This window comes from Odontesthes bonariensis, chromosome 7, assembly GCF_027942865.1.
Source record: "Odontesthes bonariensis isolate fOdoBon6 chromosome 7, fOdoBon6.hap1, whole genome shotgun sequence".
Taxonomy (NCBI): domain Eukaryota; kingdom Metazoa; phylum Chordata; class Actinopteri; order Atheriniformes; family Atherinopsidae; genus Odontesthes; species Odontesthes bonariensis.
The window spans coordinates 19212349-19235446 of record NC_134512.1 but is presented as its reverse complement, the minus strand read 5'-3'; the positions used below and the strand labels follow the sequence as shown (position 1 = coordinate 19235446).

Genomic DNA, 23098 nt, shown 5'->3' with positions numbered 1-23098 from the left:
TTAAAAATGATCCACAGCTTCTCTTGTTTCACAGTAAAAACAACACGAAAGCAGACATGTAAAAATTATTTTTCTGGACAGGTGGGAAGAGAGAAAAGCAGCACGTGTCAAATCAAATTATCATTAGCGACAATTTTCACGCAACACGGACTGACAGCTGCCTGTGCCTCCTCGTGGTTATTGGAGGCGATTTTATAACATCATGTGTGCACATGTGAGCACATATGTTAGGATGGCTGTTCGCATTTCTCAACGTGGAAGTATGCATTCATATGTGTGAAAAACACGATTAAATGCATGTGCGTGTGCAAGGATGCATGAGAGAAGTGAGTGCTGCACTGTATGTCTGAATGCACTTTTCGTATCTGTCTCCACGGATGTGTGTGTGCACATGTGCGTCCGTACGATGGAGGGGGTGGAAGAGCTGGGATTAGGCATAGGCTACTAGATCAACATTAGAGCAACTGGGAGGACCCATCGTGCTCTCATGGCTACACATGTAAACCCGACTACCCCACAAAATAGGTCAGTGGAACACAACACGCGCACGCACACGCATACATGCGCCCCGGTATCAACTCAAAGAATCACTGTCTGCCATTATAGCGCCTTGTCGCCCGTCTGCGACCCAAGTTCAACACCGCCACACGCATCTTTCCGCGGCACAGACACGTCCTCTGGACTGGAACAACAGGATTAAGAGTGGGGCAGAACGGGAGAGACAGGACCCCCCAACCCCAGGCCCTGCCTCACTCTTATGCCAAAAAATAAAAAATAAAAAAAGAAAGAAAGAAAGAAAGAAAGAAAGAAAGAAAGAAAGAAAGAAAGAAAAAAGAAACTTCTGCTCTGAAGCTCTGAAAGTGTTCTTGTCAGAGACGTGAAGAATACACCGGCTGCGGTTTCCACAGCTCCCCACACAACAGTAGCAGTGAGGGAAAAAAAACATACTGTAAAATTATAAAATCAAAGTACCAACACGTGAAAGGCTTTAAGCATTAAAATCAAGGTCTGTTATTCTGAGTTTACAAAATATATCCACGCAGTAAATAAATAAATACATTTTAAAAATAAAACAAAAACACTTAATTGACTTGGACACAGTCAGGAGCACTGTGTTGCTGTATTTCTCCCTCCCTCCTCTCTGTCACACTCATGCCTTGCAAATGAAACGCAAAGAGTTGGCAGGCTATGAATGTCGAGTCGCACTTCCCTACTTGTTACTCTGGCAGCGGGATCAGCATGCATTTTATTGCTCTTACCTTTCATAGCTGAAATCACAAAATACATCATTAAGCTTCGAGTCCATAAGAGAAGAACTATCACCAGCGCAAAGCCCTCTACTGCTGTCTCAGCAGCAGCTGGCCAGCACAGCTCTGTCTCTCAGCCTCCGAGCATGACCACACCAGAATCCATGTGACTGTGACATCAGTGTTCATGTCTGACTGCTCCCCACCCACCGGCCTTTGATTGGCACAGCATGCAGCCAGTAGGGGCGCTGAGAGCTCAGGCAGGGAAGCTGGCCGTCCTCCCACTGATTGCAGTCTTGTGTACCGGCTTGCTAGACACAGCACACTCCAACTATCTTCTGAGGCTATCTTTTTGGTGCAAGGATAAAGTCAGGCAGCGTTCTTCCACATTCTTGTTCTGCAACTCTGCTCTCTTCTGCCTTTAAAAATGGCATCAAAAGGAGGGAAAGAGCCAAAGAGGGGATGAAAGGCAGGATGGGGATAAGAGAGATGGAAAAAAAACCCGCAGATGATTAAAAGAAATAAATGAGCAGAGAGGAAGGATAAGACAGGATGTGCGATTTTTCAGTGGCTCAAAGATAGAAGAGCTCCTCCTCTCTGTCTGTGGATATGAGTGATCAGTGTGAGGCCAGATGTCTGTGAGCAGCGGTGGGCCCTTCGCTGAGAGAAGACAAGTGGAGCCTCAGCATCTTCCTCTGACCTCTCAGAGGACCTACACGCCCCTCTCCTTCGCACACACTCTCTCTGACAGGTGAGGAAGAAGAGATAGTGACGGAACTGTTTGGATGATCCCCACCGCCCCACAGCGACCAGGCGATGAGTTTCTTGCTATCGCCTCTCCGTCTCCTCCTCCTGTGCCCCTCACTCTCGCCCCCTGCTTTCCATTCCAGCCTCTGCTGCTCTCCCTCCTCCCCCTCTCTTCACTCATCCTCTCGCATATGATAATCTGTTCTGACTCCTAACCAGCTGCCTCTCTCTGATACAATATTCTGGTTTTAGTGCAATCCAGCCTTGGCCAATAACCATTTGGCATTTCCATGAATAAGCTGGTGCTCATATCATCTTGTCTCAAGACAAACATCACACAGCTTTGGTTTCAGACACTGCAATAATTCATGCGAAAAATGGAACCACAGAAAATATTTTTTCTTTGCACCATAAATATTTAAAATTTCCAAATCTGAATTTTGTAGGCTCATTTCACATTCTCTACTGTTGCCTGATTTTTAATAGCCCTACTTCAGGGCTCCATCTTTTCCCCAGTATCACAACTTCCACAGGGCAAGAATTTGAATTTGTTGAAATGATAATTCCTTGAGCTGTAGCATCTCATCTTTGAGAGGATCCTAAAGACATAAATACAACATCACAAAATGACAAGACATCAAGTGAACAAATATATACGGTTTGCACTAATGAAAAGTAGACACAAATTATAAGCATAAAAATTGAGAGAATTAAACTCATCAGAAGCAGTGAGAAGAGAAAATAGATTTGTTTAAAAAAAAAAGGGTGGTGGGGGGGTTATAATTCCAATAAAATCCCTCTTTTCAAAATTCTTGGGAAAAAGAAAAAGTGGGACTTTACACATATACAGATATAAGGAACGCCATGGGTCAGAATTTATATATATATATATATAATATATATGTTTCACATGTAAGGGTATGGGACCAGAAACTGTTCCAAAAAGGACAACTAAATATAAACCCATTTGAAACTTAGCTAAAATATAAGATTGCCCCCTGGAGTTTAAATTAACAAAGTAACTGTAACAGACATTCTGAATATTTATTCCTTGATTATCTAAATATCTATATTAATTTTATATCTTCTCTGGTCTTCTAATGATTAAATAAAGGTACTTCTAACTACATATAAAATGGAAATGAGGACTCAGCAGCTTGCAACATAAATCTTCCCATGACAATGTTCCATTAGGACCTCTATGATCCATTAGAGTCACTAAACACATTAACTCAGGTTGTGTCAATAACACTGGTCTGTTATTACACACTACAATAATGAACAAAATATCATTCAGGGGCTGATAGAATCAAATGGAGCGTGTCTGAGATAAGAACAAGATGTAGGCGGGCCACAGTAGCTAAACTATTGAAAAAAACAAAACAATGTCACGTAAGATACAGTGCAGCCATCTCATTTTGATGTCGGTGTCTCCCCACAAGATCTTCAAAGTTCGCAAGATGAGTCAAGACCAAGTCCTAAACAGGAACATGTTTAACTGCTACTACATGCAATACTCTCTTTGAAGCTGGCTTGTGCATCAGTCTTTCTACCGAGCATGGCTCGATACACTGTTGTTTTAAACTGAGGAGAGGTTAAAAAGGAAAAAGCACGCAAACACAAAACAGGATAGCTGTGGCTGCATCGGTTTGCTGGTTATCCAGTAACATCCGAGTTAAGGATAACACCCAAATTACAATCAGAGAATCAGGAGAGGAGTGCCCCATGTTTTCTAAAGTATCTATTGTCTATGGACTGGGTATGTAGCCGTGTACGTGTTTGTATTAGGGTGTCGACAGACACCGACTTGTCTTTTTTGACACTCCCATGGTCCAAGCTCCAAAAACATAAATGCAATAAAATAAATTGTTTGTATACTAGCTGTGTGTTCTCTGAATCATCCAGCAGTGCAGGGAACTTGTTGCCGTTGCTCTATATTTTCAACTAGACAATATATATGGAACCCCCAAATGTGTTGTAGAGTGCTTAAAACCCACAGCCTTCCTGAAGGCAAATGTTTCCTGCAAAGCTGCTTCATTAGCTTCTGATCACACTGTGTTTGATGGCTCCACATTACCGGTGACAGAATGCCAATACGCTGCTGATGCATGTTCACTAGTGCATCGATTAAGCCACAAAAGGACCTATGGCCAAATGTGTCTGTGAGTTTTAACGCAATATTGTGAAACCATTAAAAGAAATTTAGTCAATAAATTCATCATAACCCTGTGTGCGCAACAAAAATTTGAGATAGTAGATTTTTAAGCTTCAAGGCCCACAAATACGGGTATAGTAATTGAGCTGAAACAGCCACAACACACAAAATATTATCCTCATTTAGATTCGCCAGGGCACACGCCTTGTCTGGCGTCTTGCACTCCTCATGGATTAATGCAAATAAATGTATTTACTGTAAACAAGCCCTGTGGAATGAAATTCAATTGAGATGTGGTACCGAACATCCACTGGTGCCCCCAGAGGAGCGGAGAGGATGAGACCTGATAATGGCCTCATTAGCAGTCTGTCAGTAGCCATTCTATGCACAGGCTCACCGTGCAGCTGATCCACATTTGCTCTTACAACCCTGGACTTGTAGACCCGACACTGCTGCACTCTGTGGCCTTTGACCCCACAAGATAACACTTTCAGACTTGCTCATTTTGTGTCCCTATCTTGTGATTAGCTGAGGTATACATTACATACCATACCACAGAGCCACCTGGGTGTTGGGAGCCGTGCAACCAGCCTGAAGCAGCGATAGAATTAACAAGCTCCAACAGGCACTCCATGAAAACAATACAGATCAATTTAATATAGATGCCAAGGAGTGGAGGGCATAATATCAGAACCATAACAGCACCAGCCCACACCACACAATCATAAACCAATTTAGGGCCATTTCCAGCAATTTCCTCGGGGTTCCACTTGTGGGAGGACTTCAATAAATCACACAGACAACAAAGAAAATATCTATTTCATTGAAAGTAGAGGACGCTACTGGGCTGTGTCCAGGGGACTGTGTCCAGGGCACTGTGGAGGGTTGCATTTAAAGACTAGTTTGAATAAGAGCGGTGAAAGTTTGAAAATTATTCTCAGCATAGTGCCAGCATTGCACAGCTACAGGAAATGCTGTTAACTCATTATGACTAATATATTTTCTATAATGCAGCACATTGTGTCACATAGAGAAAGGTGGCAGAAGTAAATAAGCATGACACCATCAAAATTTCAATAGTTACACTCGGATCAGTTGACTACAGATAAATGGCAGTATACCCTTTATCCTTTACATGCACAGCAGCTTTGGGGCCAGATCAGCTCTACTCTCTGTGTCATTACATACACATAAACACAATATTTATAGAATAATAAGGCCAAAAGGAAGTAAATATGAAAGCACGTCATTCCTACACAGGTGAGGTGTACATCTGTCAACTGTCATGTAATCAGAATCAACAACACAGCACTTATAGTGAATGGATGACAAGGCTACAGCCTTTTGTTTTACTGCCAAAGTTATTTATAGAGCTGAATTTAAATATTTTGTCAAGGCAAACGTAAAATGACAAGCTTCTGGTGTTTCTAGCTCAAGTGAATCATCACGATTTTGTCAAGAAAACACAAAGAAAAAAAAAATGCAGCCGTGGCAGCGCGACCAGACCTCTCATCACTAAAGGCAGACCTACACGTTCCTTTGGCAGCAAGAGTGAGGTGGTGACAATATGCTGTCAGCAGTGAAATTACTACTAAACAACTGTAAAGGAAAACAAAAGCCTTCCAAATCTCTTTTTTTTCTCTCTTTAAAGTCACAATTTTGTTTTGTGGCAGTTAAGCTGTTGCAGTTATTTCTTAGCAATAAACTAAGCCAGGCCGTTTCTTCAGCTTCTGGGCAAAATCAACAGCAACAAAAAGGTTTATAATCTGCCCACTGAAACCAGATGTTGTCTTGAAAAAAGAAAAAAAAGAAACTGTATCTAATACACAAAGTTACAAAATAAAGCCTGCCATTGAAGTGACTGGAATAAATCAGTTTATTTGCGTGGTTTATCAGATGTAAAGGCAGAGGTAAATGGCACTCTTCGGCATTGCTCCAATGCCATCCCATATGCCTCAGAACAATTTTTCAATAGATCAATAGAAATCTGATTTAACAATGAATTGCATTGCATCTTTTTTGTGTGCGGCTACCCTTGGGGACAGAAAGGAAAGGGATAGGCGGATAGAGAGAAGGAGCGAAAGGGAACGAGGAGAGGAGATTATCGCAGGCATGGCAGCCTGTGTGAGAGGCTTAGCTTGGCTAGGCAGGGAGGTGGAACCCTGTGAATTCTAATGAACTGGCAAGACTCCCCCAAAACCAGCTCCATCTCCATGGCATGAGGACGATAGGAAGGAAGGAGGAGGTGATTAGGAAGACGCAGACCCTCTATGGCAAAGCAAACAGAGCAGGTCATTTTCCCTGTGATAATTATGGCTATAACCAGGCATGAGGGATTGGTAATGGACCTGCTTATTCTTCATGCTCGGCAAAGGCGACCACTGAGCCTGTCAGGGGGAAAAGCATGATGATGTGTCTTTTTTTTCTCTTAGTAGGGTGACTCTGGTAAGAGTTGCAATGGATGTTGAAAAGGGCAGTGGGGGAACTTGGCCTTTGAGGGAGAAGTTAACGAATGAACTTCATTATTGAGGGGCATACCAGAGAGACCCCCTGGTGTGTGTGATGTATCACCTTGCGTCAAACTAACATACTCCCCCAGCATCACTGGTATAGCCTGACATCAGCTCTGGGGGGAGGTATGCGTGTAAACTAAAATAGTTTAACCTTCTGGCTTAAGGCGAGAAGAAAAGAAGCAATCAGACGGAGGAACATGCTGATTTGCATCAAAGAAGTTGTTTTCAGTAAAAAAATTTAAAAATAAACAGATAAATAACATTTCTCTGCTTTTGGGCTGACCAGCTTCACAATTATTCTAACTCCTGAAACTCCAACATGAATAATGAGGCAGTTCTTTTTCCTGTGACTGCAGGAACCCTCAGAAGAAAAACAGTTTTAGCTTAAACTAACACATATTTAACATTTTTTCTCTCTGTGACTTCAGGTAAGGCAAGTAGTCCAGTGAGGAAATCCTGATTAACACGATCATTTATTAGCTCTGTTCAAGCATAAAAGTTACTTTTCCTAAGTTCTCTAAGGCTTGAAAAAAAAAAACAACTGACCCCCCAGTGGGGCTCATGTTTTCCTCAAGATTGAGGGAGATCTTCAGGCTATGCGTGATGTGCACTACTTAGCCTTCCCCCTTCTCCTTCTCCACCGGGCCTGGATGGAGTTTTTCTGTGGTGGACGGGACGAAGGATCTCTTTATTGAGCGTGCTCTCAACACTTTTACTCTTGACTTATGAGGATGCCATGGGTGCAGGGGAGTGATTCATCACTAGATGTGTTCCTCTTGCACCCTCACACATTAGTAATGTGGTCCACTGAGGAAGAGTCCTGTCATCAGTCTGTACCTGGACCCTCTGAACAAGGTAGGTCAACAGGAGGCAGCCGCGGCTGGCCCACTTTTAGTCTTTCACAGCACCTTTAAGTTTCCTCCAGCTCTGCCACAGCTGAGCCTGACGGACATGCTGAGAACAGTGTGGTCAAGGGGAGATGCTGCCTTGGTGGTGTAAGCGTTTAACTGACATTTTGAGTTGACGTAGTGGAGATTGTCCTCTGAGTGCTCAAATACAGCAGGTCAAACTGCACTTGGTAAGAGGAAAAAGTCAGAGGGGAATACCGGTAGTTATCTTTATTGAAGATTTTACAGAGTCTACAAAAAAAGTGAAAAAACAAACAAGTTATGAGTCACAGTTTGGATGAAAGTCCCACGACTTATCCATCTGAAACCGCCAGAGGAAATTTCATCACAAGACTCCCAAGTCTTCTGTAATACAGCCACAACAAAATAACACACGATTGTCTGCTCTTTCAGAATATATAGAGCCATTTTAAGTCAGCATAAGCCTTTGACCTTAACATAGCAGGTAATGCACGTTTAAATACCTACCTCAGTATTCATGTTTGTCATTTTACTTGTGAAGATTAGGTGTAAAAAGGCTATTTGAAACCAAAACACAGGATTAAGGGATAATGCTGCTCTGTGTCTTGTGAGTCGACCTTGATTCTGTAATCCAGCACAATACGGGAGAACAGCATATTTCTCGCTCTTGTACATTCAATACACTCACTGTAAAACAGCTCATTCCGATTTTATGGCACAAGCATAATGGCACCTTGCTGTGAAACGAAAAAGTAACTGGAATTAAGGTGAACTTTACAGTGATATCTGTAAAATAAGTAGAAATTGTATTACAAGATTTGCACAAAGAAAAATGTTATTGGCAGTGCTTTGATATTGATTACATATAAAAGGAGGCTACGTGAAAGCATAAGCTGACTGTTGAAAAAGTGAAAAAAAGAAAAATAAGAGGAACAAAATGAATTGTTTTTAGATAGAAGACCTGACTTTAATAGCCACATTGAGAAATGAACTTGATCTTTAACGTGGACCAACCTGCAGTCAGTGCTGGCGTTATTAAGGGATGTGCCACTTAATCAGAGTGGATGCCAATTAACTATGGGGGTGGGACCCCACATTATAGAGCATTGTGTCACCTGACTCCAGCATACTCAGTGTACATGCTTTCCTCTCTTCTCCCAGTCTCCTTTATTTTCCTGACTCCTGACTTACCTGTTATTTTTTTCCTCCTTTCACTGTGCCGCAGACACAGTAGAATGAAAACCTGCCTTTGATGTCTGGGATCCTATAATGCTGAGCAGTAGAAATCCGCATGCCTGTTATCTGCAGAATCTTAATGATGACGGCTAACTTCACAATGTGTTAACCACATCTCTCTGTTCTCCCACTGCACACCCACAGAAACACAAATTAATAGCAACGCGGAAAAAACAGCATTCCTCTAATAAAGCAGATTCAACAAAATGGGCGCAATGCGCTCAGCACAAATGTCAATGTATACTATCACCGAAAGCTTTTGTGAGCGTGTCTGCTTTCTTCTGTTTGTGCAACTTCTTTTTATACTTTTGTTTCTGAAAAGAATGACATTTTTTGTCAGAATGATACAATCCTCAGCGCAAATGATCAAATTCAGCTTCAGTACACATTTGATCGGTATGCAGTTTGTATTTATTTCTTTGATGCACTCTTATGATTATTATTAATCTGAAAATGGTGCTTACATGGTAAAACACCTCAGCAGAATTATATTAGTGGGGATGTCTTGCTCAATTATTCAAAAACATTACAGGAAAGCATTTCAGGAAAAATTATATTTATTATTTTAATTCACCTGACTTTGCTCTTGTAAAATACATCAAAGTGTTACTGTCCCAAAATTTAATGATAGAATATTTCTGAGAGTGGATTTATACACTTAATTTGTTACATTGTGGTTTTAATATATTTTGTGTCAAAAGACTGTGAATATCTGGATCAGGCTGGTGTCATAACTGGTTCAGAGGAACCCTATGAGGGCACAAATGCATTTAATTATGAAGCCCCGTCAGCATCAGTCAGGATCGTATCTGGAGGAGTTCCATGACCTCCGTTTCTGTCATCCTCCATGAATCAAACCCTTCATTACACGCTGACATTCTTGTCCTGTGTGCACACCAAGGGACAGTGATGAGGCATCGAAAACCTGATGAGAGACTGATAACCGACGCCTATGCAAAAGCTGGCCGACTGCATGGCGCAACGATCGTGAGGCTGGCCGTGCCCTCCCAGCCATGCCAACTGCTTCGCCTGGCAGCAGCCGACGTCTCGGCACAGCCGTCGCTCCCCGGCCCTTTTCACCTGAGGCAGTAGACAGCCGGCATAAGAGAAATCGTGCGCAGCACATTGGGCCGCTTCCTTTGGCTGGCCCATTCAAGCATTGTGTCCTTGTCATATGTCACTTACTCTTGTTTTCCTGGTCTGACAACACTTTGAGACAGGGCTTTTCAGTTTTGTGTGAGACACAAAAGAGAAAGGGTGAGGAAAAACTGACTAGGTCTCTCTTTGCTCCAGCTAAAATTGTCTGAGAGTGCCGGCACCAAGAGAAGAAGCAGATTAAGAGACAAACAAAAGCAGAGCAGTCCGAGCCCACAAAAACCTATCTTGCAGCTCCCGCCACTACAACCCTCTAAAACATTCTGGGCCTGCGGGAGGTCATAAAAGAGAAAAGTCTTTGCCCCAACAAACTTATGCAAAGAAAGTGCATGTACAAAGGCCATTTGCAATTTTACAAAATGGAAGACATAATGCTTTTACTGAAAAATGAGGACTTGCCATATTGAGTTGGAGAGGAAAAGACATGGCAGGGGAGAAAAAAATGGAGAAAAATCACGCTGGCCTGGTTTACGACAAATAGATAGCTCTATTGATTTCCCTTTTACAGTGACTGTCCATCCCTCACCGCTGTGATTACACTGACCTATTTCAGAAAAAAAAAGGCTGTCTTTTATAGATTAAACCAAAATGTCCAAAAAGAAAATACTCCTTTTGTGGAACAAACAAATAGAGTAAGATGAAACATAACCTACAGTACGGAGAGAGAAACAGATTTAGTCAATTTAAGCATTCAATGTTACTCCAACAGAAGAGGAAACAACCATTTCTAGTGCCATGCTGGGAATCAAATAACTTTTCACTGACAGAGAGGTTATATGCAGTGGAGCCATTATCATTTTCAGTCCCAACAAAAACACATCAACATTAAAATGGCTGCAACAGCTAACAGTAAAACAACATAATGGCAATTTTACAACATTGGAATATATTCTTTAAGAACAACAGAGTGTGATGTATTTGATAATAATCTGCAGTCGAGTATGTGACATTGGGTCGCGTTTTTTATTCCTTACGCACTGCAGCATGGTTTAGTGTTGTAAGTTTTGTGCTGATGATTTCTTTGTGTCTGTGTGTACTGCTTTGTGTGCGCGTCCTGCTCAACTATGTCTGTGCCACGCGTCTCACTAGACTATCTCACTCTGTGCAGCTCAGGGGACTCTGGCTGGCTGATCTTCATTATCAGCCCTAGCTTAACAATGTTCTGGATGCACTTCCCACATGAGTGCAACTAACAAATCCCCACAGAGCTGAATCAAGGCAACAATGTGATGAAATACCTTCAAACAACCACAGAGCATGGAACACTGAGCTATGCAGAGACAACTCACACTGCCCTGGGCGATTCCACAGGAGTGCGCCTGTTGCCAAGCAAAATTAGACAGCAACTGGGACATATTATTCTCATAATTGGCAATGTAAAGCACTATTAAGGACCATATATGTCATGTTTGATTAAATGAAAATTCACTGAGCCAATGCAATAGCATTGCAGAAGTCAAAACAGAACACTCTTTGTCATGTAATTCAAAGAGCCCACCTCATGCTCATACAAGTTTATGATTTATATTTGGGGGACCAGCTTGAATACATTTTTTTACAAGCTTTAATGTAAATAAAACGCATTTCTCTTACTGTGCATTGCTGCAGTGCCTCTTCTCACTGTCTGTCTACAACAATTCTTTTTAAGACTCACCTCCCATAGGACCCAGTGTACTCTGATTGGTCAAAAATAGTTGAATGGAAGGCAGCTGCCCATTCTCGGTTAGAGACATGCTAAACTAACAACTGAGCCAAAGTCATGCAAATGTTTCATGATGATGTAGACAAGTGAGGAAAGAAAAACTTGACTGAAATGAGTGGACTAATGGATTAAATGAGGCGTTACAAGCAGTTTAGGAGCAATGTCTTCTTTGAGGGGGAATAATTCCCTTAGGTGTGGAGTTTTGTAACTTTGAAGAACTTGCACATGCACAAAAAGCTATGTAACACACTAACTGTGAAAACAAATAATCCAGAAAAGTACAATATATCCTCTTCTATCATAAAGCAGAGGCCTCACAGGGGTATAAGAGCTGTCATAGTGTATTGTGAACATGAAGAGTGTGGTTGGGATTAATAAAATATATATGTATATATAAAACAAAGAAAGAAAGAATGAAAAAAATCAAATAAGGCACGATGTCTACAAACTCTCACTTTTTAACTTTGATTCCGTTCTCAATGAGTGCTGTAAATCTTCTGTTACTCTACACTGTTTTCTCACAGCAGCACAGAAGAATCTAAATCATCTGGCTCTTTTAAAACAGATTGGATGTACTATTAGTATGTGAGTGCACGTCACAGATGAGAGAAACTCAATACAAGCTGCTGGCAAATAAATGAAGATTCAGGAGTGAGCCCATGTTTCTCAATCAGTGTAAGAAGTCTGTCACCACAATGGAGATAAATATAGGTTGAAAAAAATGGGGGCTGTCCAAAATGCATGTGGAGACTGAGAACCTCGTATTCTCTGCTTTTCTCTTTTCCCAGAGTTACATTTGTTCTACTGCCTCCCTCTGGCCACTCTATTCCCAATCTGAACCTAGACACACAGTTCTATGTTTTAAATACAGGAGATTGGAATTACAATGTAATGTACAAGGTAATGTGTTGATGCAAATCTTTGTTTTATTAAGTATTATGGATTGAACAGTAAGCAGACAATTGGTAAATTGTGCAGCTACAAGAGAGGATTCGCTCTAGGTAGTCAGAAGATCTGCTCTGTTCGACGGAGAGCATCCTCCTTGCATGACCGGTGCATGAGTGACTGTGTGTGTGTGTGTGTTGGCTAGCTTTCTGCAATAAGAGTCGTGAGACAGAGTCCCAGACTGCTGATGGTAGATTAGAGGTGAGACGTCTAATCTCAGTGTAATCAGCCACTGAATCTGAGCCTTTGCTCCACACCACCAGCTCTCAACACGTCCAAACAGAAACTCATCTCACAGTAACACGGTCCTGATGAGGTGGAAGAGGGTGACGGTGCATATGTGGTGTGCAGCATCAAAAAAAAAAAAAAAAGGAGACCTTAACTCTTTTGCTCTCATATTTTCCTGGTAGATACTGTTTGACAGATATATCAAATATTTCTATAAGTCAATAGAGCAGAGTGTATGTAAAACTGCCAAGGACATGCACAGGAAAACCATAACTGACTTGTTGCTGAGAATGACAGCCTTGTGGTAAGAGACAGTGCTGGAGAGGGGCTGCCCCGTCTAGCGAAATGAAGAAAGAAGCGGTCGACACATAAAGAGAAGAGAGCGTGTCTGAGGCTACTCGGACAATAAATCTACTGAACAAGGAGTGGACGTTAAAGCTTTTGGCGTAATAATATAAGTATCCATTTTCATCTAAAATACTTCACCTTCTGATGGCTCAGTGATTTGTGAATTTGGGTAGATGGAGAAGAGGAAAAGAGAGAAGTGTGCCAGTGAACAGCTGCCCCTGTAATTTATATTGATGAGGAGACTGGCATGGCGGGGTGCTCCAAGCAGTTTGATCACTCAGGCACAGTGGGGAGTTAGTCAGACACAACCCATCCCTGTGGTCTGAGTTGGACTGGGAGAGCCTCCTAAACACACACATACACTCAGAGAAACCAATATACTTGTACACACATACAAGCAAGACAGCCAGGCTCACATTACAAGTGAAAGTGTGGAATGGCGTAGAAGGGAAGCCAATGTTTGCACTCAAAGAACAGAAATGGATCTACAGACTGGCTATAACCATGTAGGGCAGAGACATCTCTCTCTTTATTACTCTACCAGTCATATAATCACCCAGCTTCTCTGAAAAAGATCTTCCCTCCACATTCTCAATGACCATTAACTGGCCCTTGAACTACTTTATGTGCACACAGTTCTGACAAGGCTTTGCAGCCGCTTCCTGTCTGTGAGGCACAGCAATCAACTACTTGTTAAGGGGATTTACTTTGATTTCCTCACATGGACAAGATTTGAATATCTCTAAACTGAAATGAGACGTCTTAGTCCAGTTTCAGCCCACGGCTTTGAACCCAAGACTCCTAAATCATGCCCTTTGATTTGAGCCCCCTTTCTGTGCAGAGGTGCTTAGAGTTGCACTAATTAAGATAGTGTGACGGTGGATTGTGGGTCAAAGCATATCTGTCTACCTTAAAGATACCCTGAGACAAACACACACACATTCACACGCAAGGGCACGCACTGACACGTTAAATATAACATGGCCCCTCCAGACAAGCAAATAGCTTAACACACAATCATGCTGCTGTTTTGACGAAGCTGTTTGAGAAAGGTAGAGCTGTCTATAGCGCTGAAGATTATATCCTTTGCCCTGCTTTCTGATGTAACAGAGAGCCGGAGTGTTTTACAGAGGGAGATGCAGCCTCTCACAATCTAAAACACTCCTGACCGCTCTTACAGAAAAGCCCTCTGGCCTCCCCTCTCCACAAGTTTCATCAGAGTGATCAGAGCGATAGAATAGCCTTCAGGGCTAGTTTCTTCCATTCACACGGAGGGGTATGAACACACACATATGGTTGCAGCCGCACAGAGACACACTTCAGCATACCACACAAAAGCATTTTTACGTGCCCTTTGGATTGCTCTTCACATGTGTCAAAATTCAGTACAAATCTGTGGGAGATCATTGATTTCTCAAGGTTCGGCTGCTCAGCAATTCTTAATGTGCAGATGGAAATTGGAAGTCAGAGTGTTACAGCATGACTGTAGTGCACAAAAAAGGCTTGCATCTCATGTTTGAGACGTGTGTCACACACTGCTTCTTTCAATTTTGTGATATGATCTGTGTTGAAGAATACAAACTCTGGTAGTTAGTGCAGCCTAAGAGGCTACAAACCACCACTCAACACCACATCCGTGTTGTTCAGCTGCAAGGCCTTGCAGAAAACAAAGAGGTGCTTCACCACACTGTCTGCTTCAAGTGTGCATGATTATGTAGCAGTCACAAGACTGCATAGCATTTTAATTTCCTCTCTGGGGTTATCATCGTATTCTCTCCAGTATGGAAACAGAGAAATACAAAATAGTGAAGGGTGGATGGCACAGATCTAATAGGGATGTGCTGGAGTATTACAATTCTAGTCGGGCAAAAGCATGTTTGCAGGCACATAAAAAGAAAAGGGGCCCACTGAGATACAAATACAATGTTTTTACCCATATAATATGAGGCATGAAAAACGTTTTTCACATATCCAATAAGATTTTCCTTAAAAAGTATATTTTACTTCCGCATAATTGTAATAAAATTGAAAAAAAGTTTGTACTTACAAGTATGTGTCTTCTTTGTTACTGAGATACCTGCAAAGAGAAAACAAAAACACACAGGAAAAAATAAGAAACCAGTGACAAATGCAAACCTTATTATACATGGGGCTCCGCTGATGGTGACGATGGCCATGAAAAAAAGAAAAGCCTGTGCTCCAACAGACTGCGAGTGAGCAAAGTCACTTAGGTGCTGTCCCTGGGCAATTATGTGTGTTGGCTGGTGTCTTAATGTATGGCCATGCTGCATTAATGTATTTGACAAGGTGGTTGAAACGCTCCTCAACAGCATGGAGAGTGCTAATGTGTAGAGTAGTCACACTGATTGGGCCTGAGCACATGGCTAAGACTGTGGCGCTGAGCGGAACCGAGGGATTTTGAACTCAGTGTTAGTTCATCAATCCTTTCACTGAAATCAATAGAGTGGGAAAAAAATATTTGCATGTATAAGGCACAATTACCCTAAAGGTAGGTTTAAAACCAACCTTGTACATAGTTTGTATGAATATCACAGGATTAAAAAACACATTTTAGAAAGTTCAGATTGAACATGTGAGAAATATAATGTAAAATCTGTCTTGTGAGAGATGAGCAGAGGGCAAAATAAGGTTTGAAAAACACAGCTAGACCCATAGGCTGTATATAAACAATGGACACAGTCATAGTCACCAGGCTTCAGATGTCAAGCCACAGAAGAAGCTTTTTAAAGTGCAATAACAACGATGGCCACTGGAGGATGGCTCCAAAACACTCAATGTTTCTCATGAAATAGCTCAAAAATACATTTCCTCCAAACAACATGATGCACTCCTGATGATAAGTGTGCTGCTAGTCATTTTAAGAATCATTCCATGATGTAGTAGATATTTCGTAACAAAAGTACCCCTTTGTGTCCATTCAGGTTTCAAGCTTTACACTCCAGCTTCACCCAAGTGTTCATGCAAAGGTTCAACCTGGCGACAGTGAAATACTGAACTCAAGGCTTGGAAACTGCATGTTTGTGGTTCTTGTCCCATTTCAATATAACATGTGCCACAGTGCCTTTTTTTCTTCTTTTCTTGTAGTCTAGAGTGAGAAAAAAAGTGAGAAAACTGACACAATGCAGTGATTAGAGTAGTATTAAAACTGTGGGTAAAAAGTGACCAGTCTGACCAGTGTCAGACTGAGCTTAGGTGGACGTGGAGTTCGATGCTTTCAGTCTAATGCCTGTCGCCCCCCCTTCAGGTGGCATCCCATCCAACTCACCACTTTGGATTATGCTGTGGCTCAAGCTCCTATTCCTGTTTGCAACATTGGTTTAATGCCCCGGGAGCCTAGTGTGGACAAACGCAAAGCCAGCTGAGGTCCCCTGCGGCCCATTGGATGCTCATGCTTTGGAGGATGGGAACAGAACACACTAATAGATCCCACTTGTCATGCGGAAGCAATGGTTAATTTTTCTACAGCTTGCATTTGAAACTCGGGGGACGGCAAGTTGACATGATTCAATAACTCTCTGTGAAAAAGGCATCTGGCCAGAGATAACAATGTTTCAGACACACTTTTGAGGGGAAACGAGTCAAAGAGCAATGAGGGGGAAAACAAATAAGCCCTTCAGTCTCCTATACACATACACAGAGAAACCCATAAATGATATCAACTCCGCTGAGCAGAAAGACGCGAAAACAGTTACTTTGGGGCTGGCAGTCTGTGATGGAGCGCAAGCATCGGCTCAGGGCAAAAAGCTTTCGTTGGTCCAACTGTGGCATTATGCAAGGAGAAATTAAATCATAATCCAGTCTTAATTCAACACTTCAATCAAATGACAATAAAGCCAGCTGGAGATGATGGTCCATTAAAGACCATCATAGTGTCAAGGTGCTGCAACACAAGGCGGCTGTAAAAAAAACTCTATGAAGCAGCTAACTGGCTCTGTTTCGATGGCTAAAACAACATCACAAATTACAGCTGGTGCACTTAGTGGAAACTGTACTAGATGGAAACCCGCAAATAGGCAGCCTTTTCTTGGATTTCTGTCAGACCTCATGCAGACACAAAAAAAACCCAGAAATCCTCAACCAACTCTTTTTTTTAACCGGACTCCAGTCATTTAGATAAAAGATAATATTTCACAAGTGATGAGTATACCACTTCAAGGTAATTGTATAGCATATACAGAGCGCAAATGAAATGTATGAACATTTTGAAAATACTGTCTGTGGCTTACATCCATCACCCTCTAAATTGTACACAAATGTTTCTCTGACCAGAGATCTTAAGACTGAAAACTACCCTTTGCTTTGTGAATAGTTCAGAAAGGAAATGAAAGGCAGTTAGTGTGAGGATATGTACAGTGTATGCATATGCTCTTTCCAAGGTTAGCCACACAGACCACCCTCTATTAGCTCCTACAACGCCGAAGTGATGAAGCAACTATTTCTAATGCACTGATACTTCAAGTTCTCAGCTCAACATGAAAGATGTGTAGATGACTGATCATAGTTCCTTTTTTTGCATTTTTTTTTTTTACTGAGCGTGCACTGAAGGCAAACCATTACCTTACTAAAAGGAATTTCTAATACAAGTGGGGTAAAAACAGGTTTAATATCTGTACCCAAAAGGTACAGGTGTCAGAAAAGTACCCAGTAGTAAAAGGTCCAAATGGTAATTATTATGGACCTTTCTTCAATGTTAAAGGTTCAAAGTTATAACTGACAGCTAAGGGTGTATAATTGTACCTTTAGAAACCTTAAGGTATAGGCAAATCTATTGTATAAACACTTATTAGTTTATTCAGAGGTTGCATATATTTCAATATAGAGAAGTTTAATAAGTGTAACACAGTTAAAAGCTTCTGCTTGCCACTGCAGTTAGTACCCATTTTACTTTTTTAAACCTTGATCTTTAAAGCATTTGGACAGTTTAATTGTTGATATATATTCTTTTCTATTGGTTTATTGGTGTAGGCAGCACAGTAGTATGGCATTCTCGTGTGGGTTCCTGCAGTTACTCTAGCTTCCTCCCACAATCCAAAAACATGTGTGTCATGTTAACCGGTGATTCAAAATTTACTCTAGGTGTGAGCGTGTGTGTGTCTGTGCGTTAGCCCTGTGATGGACGAACTATTTGTCCAGTGTTGTACTCTTGCCTATTCCAATGACAGCTTAGTTGTAAACTAATCATATCAATATTTTTTTTAATCGATGCATAAAAATATGGTTTTTTTTGTGAATTTAAGGGTATGTTTTTTCCCTGATTTACGTCATCAATTTTTCTTTTTTTTTTGCCGCGATACAGCACTTGTATCTTGTACTAAGGTGTAGCCGAAGCAACAAATCATTTGTGCACTCCTTGATTTCTTAAGTATATGTCATCTACACAAACAAAATGCCTATCGTCCCATTAATGCGAACATATTCAATCTGAACGCTTTATAAAGTCCAGAATACATAAAGAGAGTTAATCACTTTAAAGGTATAGTACCCTCAGGAATTTTGAGCATAAACAAACTGTTTTGTTTAAACAACTGCAGACAGCTTACAAAATATATTGTGTATCCTTAGGGCCTCGATATTGAATTAATTTTCTCCCTCATGAAAACTTTCAAAGTTCTCTCAAAACCTGCGTTGTTTAAATTGTCCAGTGGTTGCCTTCTACCTCTTTTCCTTGTTCACATAACCAGCGGGTATTGATTTTTCCTGTTAAAGGATTGCAATATGCAAACATGACCTCTGCCCTTTGCTGCACTGTGAGTGATATGTCCCCATGCTTCAATGTGCATGTCTGTCGTCATTCAAGTGATACAGGAAATAGCTAAAGAAATCCTTTAGAAACATCCCTGGTGTGGCTCAACGGCTTACCCAGTGGGTTTGTAAGTAAATCAACAAAATGCACAGGAAAAGACAGAAGAAAACAACAACAACAACAGGTATGTGACATTACAAAAACAACACGGCAAAGTGTTTATTTAAATCGGTGTGAGTGTGCATTGAAGACTGCACCAACTACTGCTCACCCTCCACCCACCAAATCCCAAACACCTACAAACAGGAAGACTATTTTCTTCTCTTTACCATAAGGTGGAGCGAGAAAAGCATTACTGCATTTTACAGAAGCAAAGTCTCACCTAGCCTGTTGCTATGCAGGTTAGAAGAAGCAGTGGGGGTGGTAAGTGGGCCCACTTCACCCTCTATGTGTCATTCAGAGCCCTGTGATTGGAGGTGGCAAGGAGAAGGGGCCACAAAGCCAATGAATGAGTCAGGCAGTGAGAAAGAAGGAGCCTGCTCTGGGCACTGACATTGGCAATGCCTGCCAGCTCCTGTCTTCTCCACTGGATGGCAGGTTCAGAGGTCAGTCTGGAGGTGAAGCTCTCCTTGGCTGACAAACAGGCTGCCATAAACACGCTTACAGCTTGAGGATCGCCTTTAGTAAACATCTCTGTGCATCGTGGGCATTAATAGAAATTAAAGGTAAAAGACAAGCCTGTAAGAAGTCTGTATGATGTTGAAGCTGAATTCTAATTTCTACATTACCATTTGTCACAATGGAAGGAGGGATAGTTGTCACGTTCGGCCTTTGATCAGTCATATCTTCCTTTGCATCTGTAAACAATTAAGCAAACGTTCTCATGCGTGGAGAAAGAGAGGTGCTATGAAGGCGACTCGAGGTTAACCTCCACCACAACTGTCTGCAGGGGGGCATACATCCTGTAAACATGCCATTTAGACTGGAGGATATTGTGTCTGAGGTTTGGCAGCCTCAGTGCTGCAGCCGGCTGTGAAGCAAGGTGCCATCGCAGACGACTCAAAGTGACAGCACTGTAATGAAGTCTGAGGCACACGGCAGGCTGTACGTCATAATTTCAGGTTCTTAAAAGCCTGACAGGGAATGATTATCATGGATAGTTATTGTCACCCTGCCTCCCTGGTAGACGATGCGTGCTCTGGGGTTGTTGCACCGTGACATTCAAAGTTACAGTCTCCTTCATATAATGGAGCTGTCCTCTCAGCACGCTAATGGGAGCGATCCATTTAACCTGTGCCAGAAACACACAGACGAGGAAGTTCCTAATGCGAGGCCTCTCCCGTGGGGACGTCACACTCCCCCCCTAGCTGCTCCCTTCCTGCTGCTTGATTCATTGACTGGCGCTCCTCACTTATCCTCATTCACTGCTCAGTCTGGGGAGACAGGGAGGCTTGCTTCCTACTGCCTGCTCCACATGCCACCGCTCCACGCCCACCGCACACAAGGACATAGCCAGCGCAACAGACCCAATTGCGGAAAGAGCCAGTGTGGGTCCAGTGAGGGCTGGCTAGACACCTACTGGAGTTACGGGTCAATGGCGTAGGCCTTGGGAATGTTAACAGTACCCATTTTCCACAGTTAATTAGTTAATAAGGCCTCTCAGATAGAAAAAAATGAAAATCTGACAATAATGGAGAGTATGCTTATTGTCTTAATGATCGCAGTTGTATGGGACTGTTAATCTAAGGCTACTCCTGAGGTTGTTGGGTAGTAATAGTGGGGAAGTCGTAGTCATCTTAAGAATGATAGATGCAGCCAAATTTAGTAATCCATCATCGACTGCTGCTGCCTGCCTGACTTACAAATTACAGCAACATTCATGAGAAAATAATTACAAAATAATTAGAGGGAATTAATGTTTTTCTTCCAGGTCATCAAAAAAATCTAATAAAGGAGCTTCAGTTATTTAGGAAGCACCTTCCCAGTGTTGTCCAAATTCAGGTTTGAAGGAAACTAGAAAAACTATAAGGTGAGTTATTTAGAAAGTGTTGCAGAAATTCATTTATCTATCAAAGAAATCTAAAAAGAAGTTGGTAAAAACTAATGAAGCAGTAGACAGTATGATAATTTTACAGAGTAAAGATTCAATCTTCTACAAGCTGCTCTTGCTATGATACTCATCTGATCAAAAGTCATCAGATATGATCTGATCCAAGGACCACTGTGTTGTTCTTTGGCAGTCTTTGTAAAGGTCAAGTTTAATACATAAAGTCATTTAAACAATCCTCCCTTTTTCTGTGACACACTTAGCTTTATTAGCTATTACACAGTTATAAACTATATATGCAAAAAATTGAATGATTAAAAAAGCACAATGATTCTAATCAGCTGCCCCCTAATATACTAAAACACTTAATCCATGGAGAGGCCAACTCTCTGGGGAGGCTCAAAGAAAAATGACTTCTTTGTCTCCAGGCGCTGTTATTTCTGGTCATTTCTAATTGGTTTTAACTAAAAGCAACCACTGTGAGACTCCACAGGTTACTTCAATGCATCGCTATGGAATTGTCTGCAAATAGAAGATATACATCCAAATTAGTTTTAGAGGACACCACAAGTGTCTTTCAGAAGACAAAAGTAGAAAGGTCAGAAAAAAATAAAAGGATATATGCCTTGCTGAAAGAGGCAAGAAGGTGGAGGGTCCCACTGGAAGAGCGACATTATCAGGGTGACCCTGAAATCACAGAAGCCCTGGCTGTCTTGAGGCTCCATGTCACATGCACCTCGACCCCTACAAATGTCTCACAGGCTAATGTACAACATCTTCCGCAACGCAGTTCTGCATTGCTGGGCCTGTGAGTCTCCAGGTGAGTCCTCAGCTCTGTTTGGTGGCTCGTGAATTATACATTGCAGCAGAGGAATTGACGTGGCCCAGGAGGCCCGAAAAACAGCAGGCATGGCTGCGAGGCAGAGTGAAGACTCTGACGGAATTTTAATTGTACCACAGGGAACACTGCAATAAGTGCTATTGTTATTGGGAAGACATTGCTGCACAGGTTCACTTAGCAGAGAGCTTATAAATGACTCAGTTGGACAACGTTCAAGACCGTAATGTGGCATCAACCCAACAATTAATGACTATTCAGAGACTGACAATTTATTACACTGTATTGTCTTTGTGCAGCAAGAGACATTCAGAGTGACTAAAACCTAAACAAGGAAGCACTCATTCGGAGGTCACTGAGGCAATCCATTCAGATAAAGAGTTCTTGTGATTAAATGCAGCATTTCAGGTGAAAAGGGAGAATGGTTGGGTTTCTGCTGCTCTTGTGTTGTTCATTTTGATCTTGGCTCTAGCTGTATTATACAGTAATACTCCTGTGAGAGTGATCTGGTCCCAGGGGGTATGATATGATGCAGGAAGGCCCTGGGCGATGGTCAAAGACAGGCCAGGAGCACAAGCTGGCCTTTGTGCACTCTCTGCGCTGGCGGTTCCCAGCCCAGCAGTAATCTCCTGATGATCCGGCCTCAACCACACATGAAACCCAATAGCCTCACAGCCTGCACCATAAATAAAGACAAGCCGCATTCAGCAGACCACCTTGGCTTATTTTACTGTTACTGAGCAACACTGAACAGCATGGACAGACCACCGCTGTCTGTGTTTACACACTTTATAGAAAGATTTTAAGTAAGGAGGTAATTTATTTCAAATGGTGTAATTACATGACAGCATCCTTCAGACCTTTCTGAATTTTCTATTTACACAATCTATATATAGAGCTCGACCCTAACAATAGTGTTGAGGTCAGTGGGCTCTGCCTGCGTCAACAGTAACAATCAGAGACAAACATTTCTATTCACATTACGATAACTTCGTCCTGCACAGGTTGAAAACTGAAGAGGAGATAAAAGTACCAGCAGCTCCTGGGGCAAACACTTCAGTTATGTAATTTTTACAATAATGAGTTGTAAGTGTTATACAGTTGGCCAATGGAGATGAACCCCCTTGGGTTAATTTATTCAGAGGAATTTAAATTTTCATGATACACAGCATACTGCACTTGAATAAAGATCATCTCAAATCTACTGTTTACTTGAAATTGCATGTTGTCTCTTGATTTGTTTTTCTCTGTTTGGTTTCACTGTGTGCTCGCAAAGGATGATTCACAGGCCACCTACATCAGGA

General features: G+C 41.8%; 1 protein-coding gene across 2 annotated transcripts in view; it reads right to left on the bottom strand.

Moving 5' to 3' along the window:
- Nucleotides 1-23098, bottom strand: part of roraa (RAR-related orphan receptor A, paralog a) — a 200509-nt gene that overhangs the window by 46270 nt on the left and 131141 nt on the right. Inside the window, exon 2 of one of the 2 annotated variants that reach the window (XM_075469881.1) lies at nt 15193-15222. In XM_075469881.1, the coding sequence (XP_075325996.1) occupies nt 15193-15222 (30 nt within the window). Of the gene's footprint in view, nt 1-1259; nt 1410-15192; nt 15223-23098 lie in introns of those variants that run through there. The other variant, XM_075469882.1, reaches the window with a different exon arrangement.